Source organism: Anopheles merus, chromosome X, assembly GCF_017562075.2.
Source record: "Anopheles merus strain MAF chromosome X, AmerM5.1, whole genome shotgun sequence".
NCBI classification, from domain to species: Eukaryota; Metazoa; Arthropoda; class Insecta; order Diptera; family Culicidae; genus Anopheles; species Anopheles merus.
Genome location: NC_054081.1, coordinates 9,793,766 through 9,806,499, shown reverse-complemented (window position 1 = coordinate 9,806,499; position 12,734 = coordinate 9,793,766). Strand labels below are relative to the sequence as shown.

The window sequence follows — 12,734 nt, the reverse complement described above, 5'->3', positions numbered from 1 at the left end:
ATATACTGGTTTTGCACCCTTACTAATGTAACTGCCAAATAGAGCAGTGACAACGCTTTTGGTTCCGAAACGAGAAAGCGTGTGTTCAAATCCTGATTTTTTATGATCTTTTTTCTGTGCTTATTTCTTTTTATATTAATATTTTCTTGCTATAATGAATATAAACAAACTTTTTGTGAAGCAAAATGAAAATAATACCTTTTTAAAAAACATAATAATTACTCTATCTTCACCCATCATTATCAGGATGCGAGAAATATGCATCTCATTTCTCATTTTATTAGATTTATCGAAATGAGTTTGATATATTAACACCTTTCAACGGGCTGGTCTTTAACAACCGAATAATGCAGACCATCATTAATAGAGTGAAATAGCTCAGAGCTTAACGCAAGAGAACATAACACGTAAATCGTGCTATCGAATCTCACGCACATATCTGGGAACACTACAACAGCGCAGTGCCGAAGACGCTTGTAAGGTTTTCTTTTGACAGTTGCAATTTCAAATTTCAAATTAAAAGCGAAATTTTTCAATGACATATTTCAAAGGCATTTAATTACTGCTAAATGCACTGCTGATCGCCTTCAATTCGCCGGCGATTATAAGGCGATTAGAAGGCATTTAACGGAAATTTGCGGGTAGGGATTTGAATCCTTAGAGATTCATGAAGATTTAGAAATTCATGAATCTTCAAAGATCTTTGAAGGTTAATGACCCAAGTGCCACAAATCCACTAAACGACCACTAAACGGCTTCTAAACGACTCAAGTTCTCTACCTAAACGGAATATAGAAAGACTTCGTTTAGCAGACGCCAAACGACTCATGCATTCTAAAAATAGCAAAAAAGCTGGTGGCGCTATCTGTTGGTGGGATACCCCAACCAGTTGAGCTTCATCGCTTGGAGGAGAGCTTTCTCATTTCCTCTGTACTGTTGTATGGTTTCGCATTGAAGTTATGCATCGCTAGAACTAGAACGGCGATACAATTGTTTAATTACTAAACTCCAACGGAAACCACCACCAGTACTGAAGCAAGTGAGAATTGAGTTATGGTCGTTGGTGTTGATACCCACGTATCTGACCACACGACCATTCACATAGATTTTTGCTCAGAAAGTTATAAGGCTATATAGGTCATGATAAGATGAAACTTGTCGAAACACATTGCAAGAACAGGATAGCAATATAATGATGAGTTGTAATACGCCATCTATTGATCAAACCAATGAAGCTGTGGAGCTTTCATTTTTTTATATGGATATTCAATTTTCCAGTCGTTTAAGCTTAATCTGTGGCGCTTGGGAACTTTCTGAGCAAAAATCTATATAAATGGTCGTGTGGTTAGATACGTGGGTATCAACACCAATGACCATTGCTCAAATCTCACTTGCTTCAGTGCTGGTGGTTTCCGTTGGAGTTTAGTATTTAAACAATCGTATCGCCGTTCTAGTTCTAGCGATGCATAACTTCAATGCGAAACCATACAACAGTACAGAGGAAATGAGAAAGCTCTCCTCCAAGCGATGAAGCTCAACTGGTTGGGGTATCCCACCAACAGATAGCGCCACCAGCTTTTTTGCTATTTTTAGAATGCATGAGTCGTTTGGCGTCTGCTAAACGAAGTCTTTCTATATTCCGTTTAGGTAGAGAACTTGAGTCGTTTAGAAGCCGTTTAGTGGTCGTTTAGTGGATTTGTGGCACTTGGGTCATTAACCTTCAAAGATCTTTGAAGATTCATGAATTTCTAAATCTTCATGAATCTCTAAGGATTCAAATCCCTACCCGCAAATTTCCGTTAAATGCCTTCTAATCGCCTTATAATCGCCGGCGAATTGAAGGCGATCAGCAGTGCATTTAGCAGTAATTAAATGCCTTTGAAATATGTCATTGAAAAATTTCGCTTTTAATTTGAAATTTGAAATTGCAACTGTCAAAAGAAAACCTTACAAGCGTCTTCGGCACTGCGCTGTTGTAGTGTTCCCAGATATGTGCGTGAGATTCGATAGCACGATTTACGTGTTATGTTCTCTTGCGTTAAGCTCTGAGCTATTTCACTTTATTAAATATGGTCTGCATTATTCGGTTGTTAAAGACCAACCCGTTGAAAGGTATTAATATATCAAACTTATTTCGATAACTCTAGTAAAAGGAGAAATGAGATACATTTTTCTCCCATCCTGATTATGAAGGGTAAACATAGTCATTATTATGTTTTTTAAAAAGGTGTTTTTAAAATTTCGCTTCACATAAATTTGATTTGTTCTAATTATAGCAAGAAAATATTAATTTAAAAAGAAATGAACACAGAAAAAAGATAATAAAAATTAGGATTTGAACACACGCTTTCTCGGTTCGGAACTAAAAGCGTTGTCACTACTCTAGTTGGCAGTTAGATTAGTGAGGGTGCAAAACCAGTATATAAACAAGCTAAGATGGCGGCAAGTTATCTGTTCTCGTTGAATCAAAAAGTTGAAAGATTTCGAAGAGATCCCGTTTCAGCCGTGAAAGTTTCGGTTGAAATCTTTATTCGCCTTCTAAGGCGACTAAGGCCTTAAATGCCTTCTGAATGCCTTCAAAGCCGTTTAATGCTGGTAGGGATGAATTTTTTTTAAATTCATGAATCTTGCCAACCGAGATTCAGATTCATTGAATCATTACAAAGATTCATTCAGATACATGAATTTGAATCTAATTTACTCAACACTACTTCAGACGATTCCGGACGGTTCATGACGATTCCCAATGGTTCCGAATCCTTTCGGAGCCGTTTCTGACATTTTCGATGCTGGCTTGGAGTCATCTTCGGTATTTGGCCAACTATACCCAGCAACATGTTTTACAAACGGGAATGACTTTGGGAAACGACTCAATAACATGCCCGCCATGGGTTCCAGCCTAAAATAGACTATCCTTTCATAAAAAGGACTCCGGCTGCGTCGTAGTGAATAAAGCCTCGACAGCAAGGACCGTAAAGATATCAGGTCAAGTTACAAGCCCGTTTTGACAGCTAGGTGGAAGAAGAATCGACGAAGAAAACTGACAGTTAGTTTTCCACGTTTGGCGAACGCTTCAAGTTCTCGAAGGAAAATTTCCATTTTAAATCACGGGCTGTGTTCTAATAAACTAAAATATTCACCCAAATTGATCTCCACCAAATATGTACCATGCAAAACGTAAACAATCCATCAATACATATACAAGCGGAAAACCATCTGTCAAAATCGGAGCCCAGGGGGGGGGATCCCCAAAAGCGCTATAACTACACCTCATTATACATTCTACCTTGCTCGACAGCCTGCCCAAGCGAAATTTTTCGGGGATAATGAACACAAACTCATGCCATCTCTTTCTATTCATCAGCCCTACTCTCTCACACGCATCGATGAACTTTTACACATCTCTTTGTTCATTGTACTATATTTGAAGGGGTTAAAAGTGATAGATAACAATTCATGTTCATGAAGTAGTTATGGTCAAATGTTAATGGTGTAATGTTTGTACCATGGTCGACCTGAGTTCAATTCCATTTTTATTATTTTTTTTGATGATTTAAAGTTTCATTTAATTTTTAAAACATCCAGCTCCAATAACTTCAAACCCCTTTACTCATTGTTAGAAATGCGTGTTTAATAGTTAATCTGTTATATATATTGTTTTATTTATTTCTTTTAATTAATTTAGTATCAGTACCCCTTCATATAACCAAACCAGTAAATAGCACGATAATGAATAATAATATGGTGGCGCAACTGGCAAAGTGATTCGAAGTAGAACTAGCAATGTGGTTGGTAGCATCAAGGATGAAGCATGAGCATGAATTGGAACATGAGTGGAGGGAGTGAATCCCGAATGTTCATTCTATTTTTAGCTCTTTTTGCATGGGTTCATCTTTCACGTGTGTTCACTATCCCCGAAAATGATCTGTATTTCGTTGGTCTTTTCGGGGATAATTCGTTAACGAATTATCCCCGAAAAGACCAGCGAAAACCAGCGTGGTCGGGAGCTTGGGTATAGGCCGCCATGTCCGCGTAGGACGACGAAACGCCAAATAGAAGAAGTTTTACAAACAAGTGGGACAAAATGTGGTGATTTGTATTTTTATGCTATTTTATATCGATTCATTATTCAACATTTTAAATAAAGTTATCGATGTTCTCCTCGATTGAAATAAAACTCATGTGCAGACCAAGAAAAAAGTACAAAAATGCAAAAAAAAAATTCTCAAAAGAATTGGTGGAGATGACATGCCCGAACTATTAAAAAAAAACATGTATCAAAGGTGAAGGCGGCGAACCCTGCAGCTTGCGCTCCATACACGTTCTGGAAGTTTGTAGCGAAACGTCACCTTTCGGCACAATTGTGCAAGTGTGGCACAAGCGTACGATAAACGCATACACACCGAATGGGACTGTCAGCTGCCCTGCGTGTGTCTCGCTCTCGCGCACACCGTACCGTGCTCGTGCTCTCGCTTGCGAAGCCTTGCTGTCAGTTGTAGCAAAACGCAATTCCACCCCTCCCCACTGCCCTGTACCCTGCGTCCCGTCCTCTGTGTGTGTGTATGTGTCGTCTCCCTTTTCCCCCACCTCGGCAGCCTGTGCAAACCGTTCCATGCAAAGCACAATACCAACCCCATTCCCCGTGAAGTACGTCGTGCGTGCGTGCGTACCAGTGTTTTGTTTGTGTTTTGTTTGTGTTTTTTTTAGTACGTACGTGTGTGAGTGATTCCTTATCCTCCTCTGTGCGTTTGCACGTAAGTAAGGACGCTCTGCCCGAATTTCCGGAGCGATCGATTCCGCCCCGGGCTCGGTTCCGCTTTGGTGGCGACGGCGAGACACGATCGGATCGATCTTGGCTGGAGGTGACGGATGACTTTGATATACACACACACCCCCGTATGTGTGTGTGTGTGTGTTACTGCGTTAGTCGGACGGTTTCGGACGGAGGGTGTGCCCTGCTGCGGTCCCACTGAGTGTTAGTTTGGTTGCATTCCTTGAGCTGAACGTCTTCCCCGCATTGGAAGCGTCGGCAGCAAAGTCAACAAACGGCTCTTGGGCGCGCTGGGAACTGTGTCTCGCTGGCAGTGGTCCCCAGGCGTTAGTCATTAGCGCGAGCAGTGCATTAGTCCCTTGATGACAGCATGTTTTCGTAAGAGATCCAAACACACACACACGCACGCAGCAGTAGTAAGCACAGGGTGCACTCCTCTAGGCAGCTCCAGTCGGTCGCGGAACGCCACGACTTCCGGCTCGCACGGACCTCCCCCCCCCAACTGATATCGCTTATCGGTGGCCTGCGTACGCCTTGTTGGATGGTGAGTAACACAGCATGTGCCCTTTTCGCTCTTCCGTACTCACTGACAGCTGTCTCTTTCTATTGTACACGTTTTTCCCCATTCGTACCACACACACACACAAACGCGCGCGCTCGACCGCTTACCGATCGGAACGGTCCGTCGATCGAAGTGACAGAGCGCTTAGATCACTCCCCCCCCCCCCCTGTCCCCAGAGAAAAAGGTGGAAACGAAAGTTGGAATGCTTTTTGTAGCGGTGCATCTTACATCCCCCCACCGCCTCTGTCTCCCCTTGTTACAATTCCAAAACGTGGCGAGTGGATTATTTCCGGTTGCCGGGAGGGGGAAGGGATCGATGATGTTTTTTTTTTTTGTGAGCGAAACTTTACTTTCACATTGTTCATTTTTTGTTCTGTTTTTCTCTTTATTTTCAGCCCCACACTGCAACACGTTTGCAACTCGAAACCCTCCCCCCCCGCCCGCAACCTCACCGTGTCAACTCGTTCGTCACTCAAAGCTGGCGCCGCGCGCCACAACGATCAAACCTGCGTGCGCATAGGGCCCGCCCAACGCTGCCCCCGCCATGGCACAGTGCAAGATTGATTTTGGCGAGTGCCTCAAGGATTCGCCCAAGTTTCGGTAAGGCTCTTCCCGGCTGTGCTCAGAAAAGCGGCAACTTCCGGCAAACCGTCACCCCAAAACTGCTTCGACTCAACTTTTGTTCCCCTCCCCCCCGCCCCCTTCCCATTAGGTTACGGCTCGAGCAGGAGGAGTCCGAGATCGAGCACCTGGAATCGAAGCTGGAGAAAATCATCAAAGCGTGCAGCGCGGCAGTGGACAGCGGCAAGGAGTACATCCGGCACCAGAGCACGTTCGCGACCTCGCTCTGGGATCTGCAGAAGCACTTCCAGGACAGCAAGAACTCGACCAACGCGCTCGCCCAGCTGATCCAGCTGCTGCAGGAGATGAACCGGTACCACACGACGCTGCTCGACCAGGCGAACCGGACCGTGCTGAAGAACCTGACCGGCTTTCTGCGGCGCGACATCCGCGAGGTGAAGGAGTACCGGCAGATCTTCAACAAGGTGTCGGAAAACCTGGACGCGGCCGTGTACAAAAACTCCCAGGTCAGCCGGAACCGGCCCGCCGACGTGCTCGACGCGGAGAACGTGCTGTCCGCGTCGAAGACGTGCTTCAACCATACCGCGCTCGACTACGTCAACTACATCACGCTGCTGCAGAACCGCAAGCGGCACGAGATACTGGGCACGCTGCTGAGCTACCTGCAGGCGTGCAGCACCTACTTCCACCAGGGGTCGGACCTGTGCGAGGACTACGGGACGTTCTTCAAGAGCCTGGACGAGGAGATTGGCGTGATGCGGTCCGAGTACGGCGTGCTGGACAAGCAGATGCAGAACCGGCACACGTGCGTCAACGAGCCCCGCTCGGACGGCGACGGGGGAGGAGCAGATGCGAGCGGCGCTGCTGGTGGTGGCGGTGGTGGAGCGGGAGCCAGTGAGCAGAGGCCGGGTGTGGAGGCCGGTGGCGAAAGTGGCGGCGGCGGCGGCGGCGGCGTTGGTAGTGACGGTGGCGCCCGCACGCCAAGCTACATGGAGGGCTACCTGTTCAAGCGCACCTCGAACGCGTTCAAGACGTGGAACCGGCGGTGGTTCTGCATGCGCGACAATCAGCTGTTCTACCGGAAGCGCACCGGCGAGGAGCTGCCGACCGTGATGGAGGAGGACCTGCGGCTCTGCACCGTGCGCCAGCTGGCCGACTCCGACCGGCGCTACTGCTTCGAGGTCATCTCGCCGACCAAGTAAGTGCTGGGTTTTTTTTTTTGTTTTTTGTTTTCTGTTTTTTTTTTTGTAGATTTAGGGCCTAGTGATGGGTTGCCCGGAATGTTGGAAAGGTTTTTTCGGAAAGAGATGGAATTCTCAAAAAAAAAAAAAAATTGATGCATTGATGGAACCTATTAGTATACTAGCAACAAAAAGGGTGCTTGTCCTTTTTACCGTGTTCAAATGTTTCTAATGTGAACGGCATTATTCAACAATCGCGCAAAGTTTTTTTTAATAGCCCAAGTCTCACAAATAATGACAGCTGTTGAAAAACATCTTGCAAGTTTTGAATAATACTGATCACATGGAAAACTGAGCCGGAAAACAGTGTAAGGATCGTTCAAGTCAAGAAGAAGAAATATTTACGGCCGGCAAGCACCAAGTAAACATGATTAACGTGTAAAACACTTAGACAGGGTTTTTCGAGTCATTTTCCAAGGTCTCAACATTTTTCATTGCTTGCAAGATGTTTTTCAACCGATGTCAAATGTTGTACTTGCATCACAATAATGATACACTTCTTCAACATGATTTTCAACACGTCTCAAGCTGGATTGAGTTTGACAGTTGATTGCTGTGTGTATAAAAACCATGTGTAAGAACTGACATTTTATTTTGATACAAAAACACCATTTGACTGCTGTTGAAAAACATCTTGGAGGCGGTGAATAATGATGTGCACATTCATCAGTGACGTGAGAAACTCTGTAAGTGGTCCGAGATTACAGAGGCTTCCAAGTCAGTTTCGAATGTAAGCATGGTTTTTCACCGCGTGCAAAATGTTATTCCACATCACTCTGATACTTCATTTCCATCATACAGGATTTTCTGAGTCATTTGCCAATGTCTTCCATATTTTTCATTGCTTACAAAATGTTTTTCAACAGATTTAAAATATTGTATTTGCATCACACACATTTTTCAGTCCTCACGCATAATTTTCAACAAAATAATAAACTGGACTGAGTTTGACAGTTCTTTGTGATGTGTTGAAATTCATATGGCAGGATTGAAATTTTATTGCGATACAAACATAACACGTGCCAGCTGTTGAAAAACGTCTTGCAAGTGATGAGTAATGCTGTGAACATAGAAGATTGACCTGGAAAATCCCAATGATAACTTTTTAATTTCTTCAGTATGATTTTCAACACTTCAACGGGATGTTGAAGTTCGGCCTTTGTTTTTTCGGCGGTGCTTGCAGCCGGATCTCATCACCCGTTGACCGTTGAAGTGTTGAAAATCATGCTGAAGTAGTTGAAAATTAAGTTTTACATTCGAAACTGACTTGGAAACCCTGTATTACTCAAAATATTGTTACAGGGGTTTTCCAAGTCAGTTTCAAATGTAAACATTGTTATTCGCCGCATGCAAAATGTTGTCCCACATCGATGTGACATTTCATTTAATCAAAATCATGTTTAATTTCTACAGCATGATTTTCAACACGACTCAATATGGACAGAGTTTGACAGTGCTTTCTTATGTGTTGAAAATCATGCGTTGGAACTGAAATTTCATTTTGAAGCAAATACACAATTTGACAGCTGTTGAAAAACATATTAAAAGCGGTGAATAATTATGTTCACATTAGAAAGTGAACTGCAAAATCCTGTGATATCAGTGCGCTCTAGCTCTAGATCAGCGGTCGGCAAACTTTTAAGGTCAAAGGACCAAATTTAGTACATGATCGAAAGCCGCGGGCCAGGAGCAAGCGCTTTTTTGCACTTAAATTATTAGATTACAAAATTTTAGAAATTAAATAATTGGTTAATAATAGTAAGCAATACAAATAATGATATTATAAAGGTTTATCAGTCGAGGATCAGCAACAGAGTGCGCAAAAGTGTGATCAGGCAAAACTACAAAGCAAAAGCACAATATCGCTTCTCTATGACCAACTCTCCCTGGCCAGTCCCCAAAAATGTTTGTAGGTACTTAAAATATTACAAAAGCCTCAACGGCTGAAACATTACAGGGTTACCCAAGTTACTTTCGAATGTGCACATCATTATTGATCATCTTCAAGATGTTTTTCAACAGTTTTCAAATGGCGAATTTGCATCATCATTATTTTTCAGTTCTTACACATGATTTTCAACACATCACAAAGAACTGTCAAACTCAATCCCGCTTGAGACGCGTGTTGAAAATCACGTGGAAGAACCGAGAATTTATTGTGATGTAATTACAACATTTGACAGCTGTAGAAAAACATTTCACAATCAATCAAAAATGATGTAGACATTGGAAATTTACTCGGAAAACCCTGTATTGAGACAAGCGTTCATTCAGCTACTATCAAGTAATGTCAAGTCAGACAAATTGATAACTCTCGTTGTAAAAAGCAACATTGTACAATGGTCATAGTCGTAAACAAGGACACACAGCGAACCTTGCTGCTCTATGTCAAATCGCCTTTAGGCAAGCTCTATTGTTGCCAGTATTCCTCAGAGGTTTCATCAATGCTCCAAACAGTTTGGGGAAGGCATACTTGCCAGAGATGGGCGCAACCCAATGACGCAGAATTTGCAATATATATAAAATGTGGCCTCCCACATTCACCAACATCGTCCACACCACCTAATGGCTCTGTGCTCTTCCCGAATTCCGCTTTCCAGATCGCACATACTGCAGGCCGACTCGGAAGCGATGATGAGCGCATGGATCAAGGCACTGCAGAAGGGCATCGATTCGGCAATTCAGCACAACAGCGGATACAGCAGCGACATGCGCGGACTGGCAGCGGGCGGCGGCCCGGGCGGCGGTGTCGGCGGTCCCGGTGGCAGTGGCGCGACGGCGTTGTCCGACAGTGGCCGGCCGGGCGATGGGCGCACGGACGCCAGCGGCCGAGAGCGGGGCGGCACGGGCCGCGCTTCGGACGGTTCGCGCAAGGGCTACAAGAAGATGTAAGTTGTAATGATCTCCCCGTGCGATGACGCAGTGACGCTCACCGCTCTTGTCCTCTCCTTCCGCTTCGCAGCAACTGGACGCAGATGCTGAAGATACCCGGCAACTCGCGGTGCGCCGACTGTGGCAATGCCGATCCGCGCTGGGCCTCGATCAACCTCGGCATCACGCTGTGCATCGCGTGCTCGGGCGTGCACCGCAGCCTCGGCGTGCACTACAGCAAGGTCCGGTCGCTCACGCTGGACGTGTGGGAGCCGGAGATACTGCGCGTCATGATCGAGCTCGGCAACGACGTGATCAACCGGGTGTACGAGGGCAACGCGGCCCGGCTCGCCCGGTTCGATCGGGCGACCGACAACTGCGAGATCGCGGTGCGCGAGGCCTGGATCCGGGCGAAGTACATCGACCGCCAGTTCGTGGTGCCGCTCGGCGGGCTCGGCAGCGGGGCGGCAGCGGCCGGGCCGGAGGACAGCAGCACCTCGTCCTCGTCGCTATCGTTCAAGAGCCTCGGGGCGGACAGCTCCAAGTTTCCGGAGAAGTGGAGCATCAAGAAGCTGCGCCGGCGCAGCTACCGCCAGCTGCTCCGCCGCACCAATGCGCCAAGGAAGGGCGGCGGCGGGGTAGTGCAGGAGCAGGAGGAGGAGGAGGAGGAGGAGGAGGAGGGAGATGAAGCGTTTGAACAGGCGGCCACCCGACTGCCCGTGACCGATCTCGATGGCGATTCCGAGCCGGACGACGAGGAGGAGGGAGAGGGGGCGGGTGGAGCATCGGGCGCGAAAAGCTGCCCGGACGCGGACGAGAAGGACGTGCTGGCCCGGGTGCCGAAGCAGTTCGCCGACATACTGCTGATCGGCGATAACATCCTCACCGACGATCACAACCTGCCGGACGAGGATCTGCTGCTGCTCAACTCGGACCAGGAGTCCACGAGCGGCGAGGAGGACAACGCGATCATGGAGTGCGAGGAGCTGGAGCGGCTGTCGCCGAACTATCTGCTGTACAAGGCGGCGAGCGGCCACAACCTGCCGGTGATGAGCCAGGCGCTGGCGCTCGGCGCGGACAAGAGCTGGGCGAACCCGCACGACGCGGACCGGACGCCGCTGCACGCCGCCATCCTGTCCGGCTCGGTCATGTCGTGCGAGTTTCTGCTGCTGAACGGGGCCGCGATCAATGCGACCGACCGGTACGGCCGCACGCCGCTGCACCTGGCCGCCGAGCAGGGTTCGGCGGCGCAGGCCTACCTGCTGCTCAAGCACAAGGCGCGCTACGACATCGCGGACGTGGACGGGCGCCGCCCGATCGATGTGGCGGTCGAGAAGGAGGACGCGGACATCGTGACGCTCCTCCGGCTGACGCTGCTGAACGACGAGATCGGGTCCGGCGAGGACGGGGAAGCGTATGCCGGTGGCGACTCGACCTACGTCGCGGTCATGAACGAGTTTTCCCACCTCGCCAGCAATCAGCCCCAGCGGCTGCAGCGCAATCGGCACCAGCAGCAGCAGCAGCAGCAACAGCGACAAGCGCTAGCGGCCACCGACGATTCCCACCCGCTGGTTCCAACGGATCTGGATGCATCTTCGCAAGCGAAAAGCAACGTCGTGAGCGAGCTGTGAGTCGTCGTCGGCACACGAATCTCCTGCTGCTACCTGGACGCGAGAGGAGGGCAAAGAAACACACACCGCAGTGCGCGATGGTTTTGATGTGCAGTGGGGGATGAGAAGCAAACGAAAAGAAGGGGAAGTAGCTTTCATTTGTCCATTATATTCAACCGACCCAGCTGAGCGAGCTCTCCGAAGTCTTATCGTGATGAAGTTTTGTTTTTCTTTTTTTTTTCTTTTTTGTGTGTGTATGTGGGATGGATTCCGTTTAGTGTTATTTGCAGGTGGGAAGGGGGAAACTCTATCTATAACACAAAAACAAAAATAATTACCCCAAAATGTAAGCCCAATAATGTTTCATGTTTAGAAACTTCCTGTGAGAGCGTTCTTGTTTATCGCCTTTTGCTCGTCAAAGGAAAACGGGCGCCCTGCCTAGTATTTGTACGTGCATTTAATGCTAATCCCTTCCGCTGTTCCCTGCCCTTCACAAAACAGATTTAATTTTGCCCCATTGGTGTGTCTTGTGTTGTCGCCCCCCTCCCCGTCCATTTCTTTTTTTTTTCTTTTAAGCGTATTAATTATTTTACATTGTAGTTTTCGCGCACCTCATATGTATTGGATTTGATTCAGCACCACAAGAGCACGTTTTTCTTTGCTTTTTTTATGAAGGAAGAAAAACACATACACGCATCACACGAACTAACACGTTGACATACTCTCTACAACGCTTGCCGCAGCAACGGTTTGTTGCAAGCGGTAGAGGTCGAACATCTGCCCATCTTCTAATCGACTGTTAATTGTTACGTTCCACCTTACTCCCACTAGCCCACATCCTGTATCCAGAAACAAGCAAAACAAAAAAACATGCCTTTAAGAGGGGTTATTGGGCGGTTATTTTTAAATGTATTTTTGTTTTTTTTTCTTGTTAGGTGAAGCCTCTAGTATTAGCACAACAAAAACCACTTTACCCGTTCCAGGCCCTTCTCCGTGGGCGAGAGAGAGATAGATAGATAGAGAGAGAGAGAGAGAGAGAGAGAGAGAGAGAGAGAGAGAGAGAGAGAGAGAGAGAGAGAGAGAGAGAGAAAGAAACC

The 12,734-nt window shown here is 46.9% G+C and overlaps 1 protein-coding gene across 1 annotated transcript; it reads left to right on the top strand.

Annotated features, from left to right (window-relative positions):
* The first annotated feature begins 4,394 nt into the window (after nt 1-4,394).
* LOC121592329 (arf-GAP with coiled-coil, ANK repeat and PH domain-containing protein 2) lies at nt 4,395-11,942 on the top strand. The gene is made up of 5 exons (XM_041913732.1): nt 4,395-5,315; nt 5,729-5,933; nt 6,046-7,113; nt 9,757-10,044; nt 10,119-11,942. The coding sequence occupies exons 2-5, from the start codon at nt 5,878-5,880 to the stop codon at nt 11,656-11,658; spliced, it is 2,952 nt and encodes a 983-aa protein (XP_041769666.1). The 5' UTR covers nt 4,395-5,315; nt 5,729-5,877; the 3' UTR covers nt 11,659-11,942.
* The last annotated feature ends 792 nt before the right edge of the window (nt 11,943-12,734 follow it).

Bases quoted from the DNA above. Each gene is read 5' to 3' on its own strand.
- LOC121592329 (XM_041913732.1), top strand. From the start codon at position 5,878: ATGGCACAGTGCAAGATTGATTTTGGCGAGTGCCTCAAGGATTCGCCC. The intron at 5,934-6,045 runs GTAAGGCTCTTC...CCTTCCCATTAG, and splicing joins AAGGATTCGCCCAAGTTTCG to GTTACGGCTCGAGCAGGAGG. The intron at 10,045-10,118 runs GTAAGTTGTAAT...TCCGCTTCGCAG, and splicing joins CGCAAGGGCTACAAGAAGAT to CAACTGGACGCAGATGCTGA.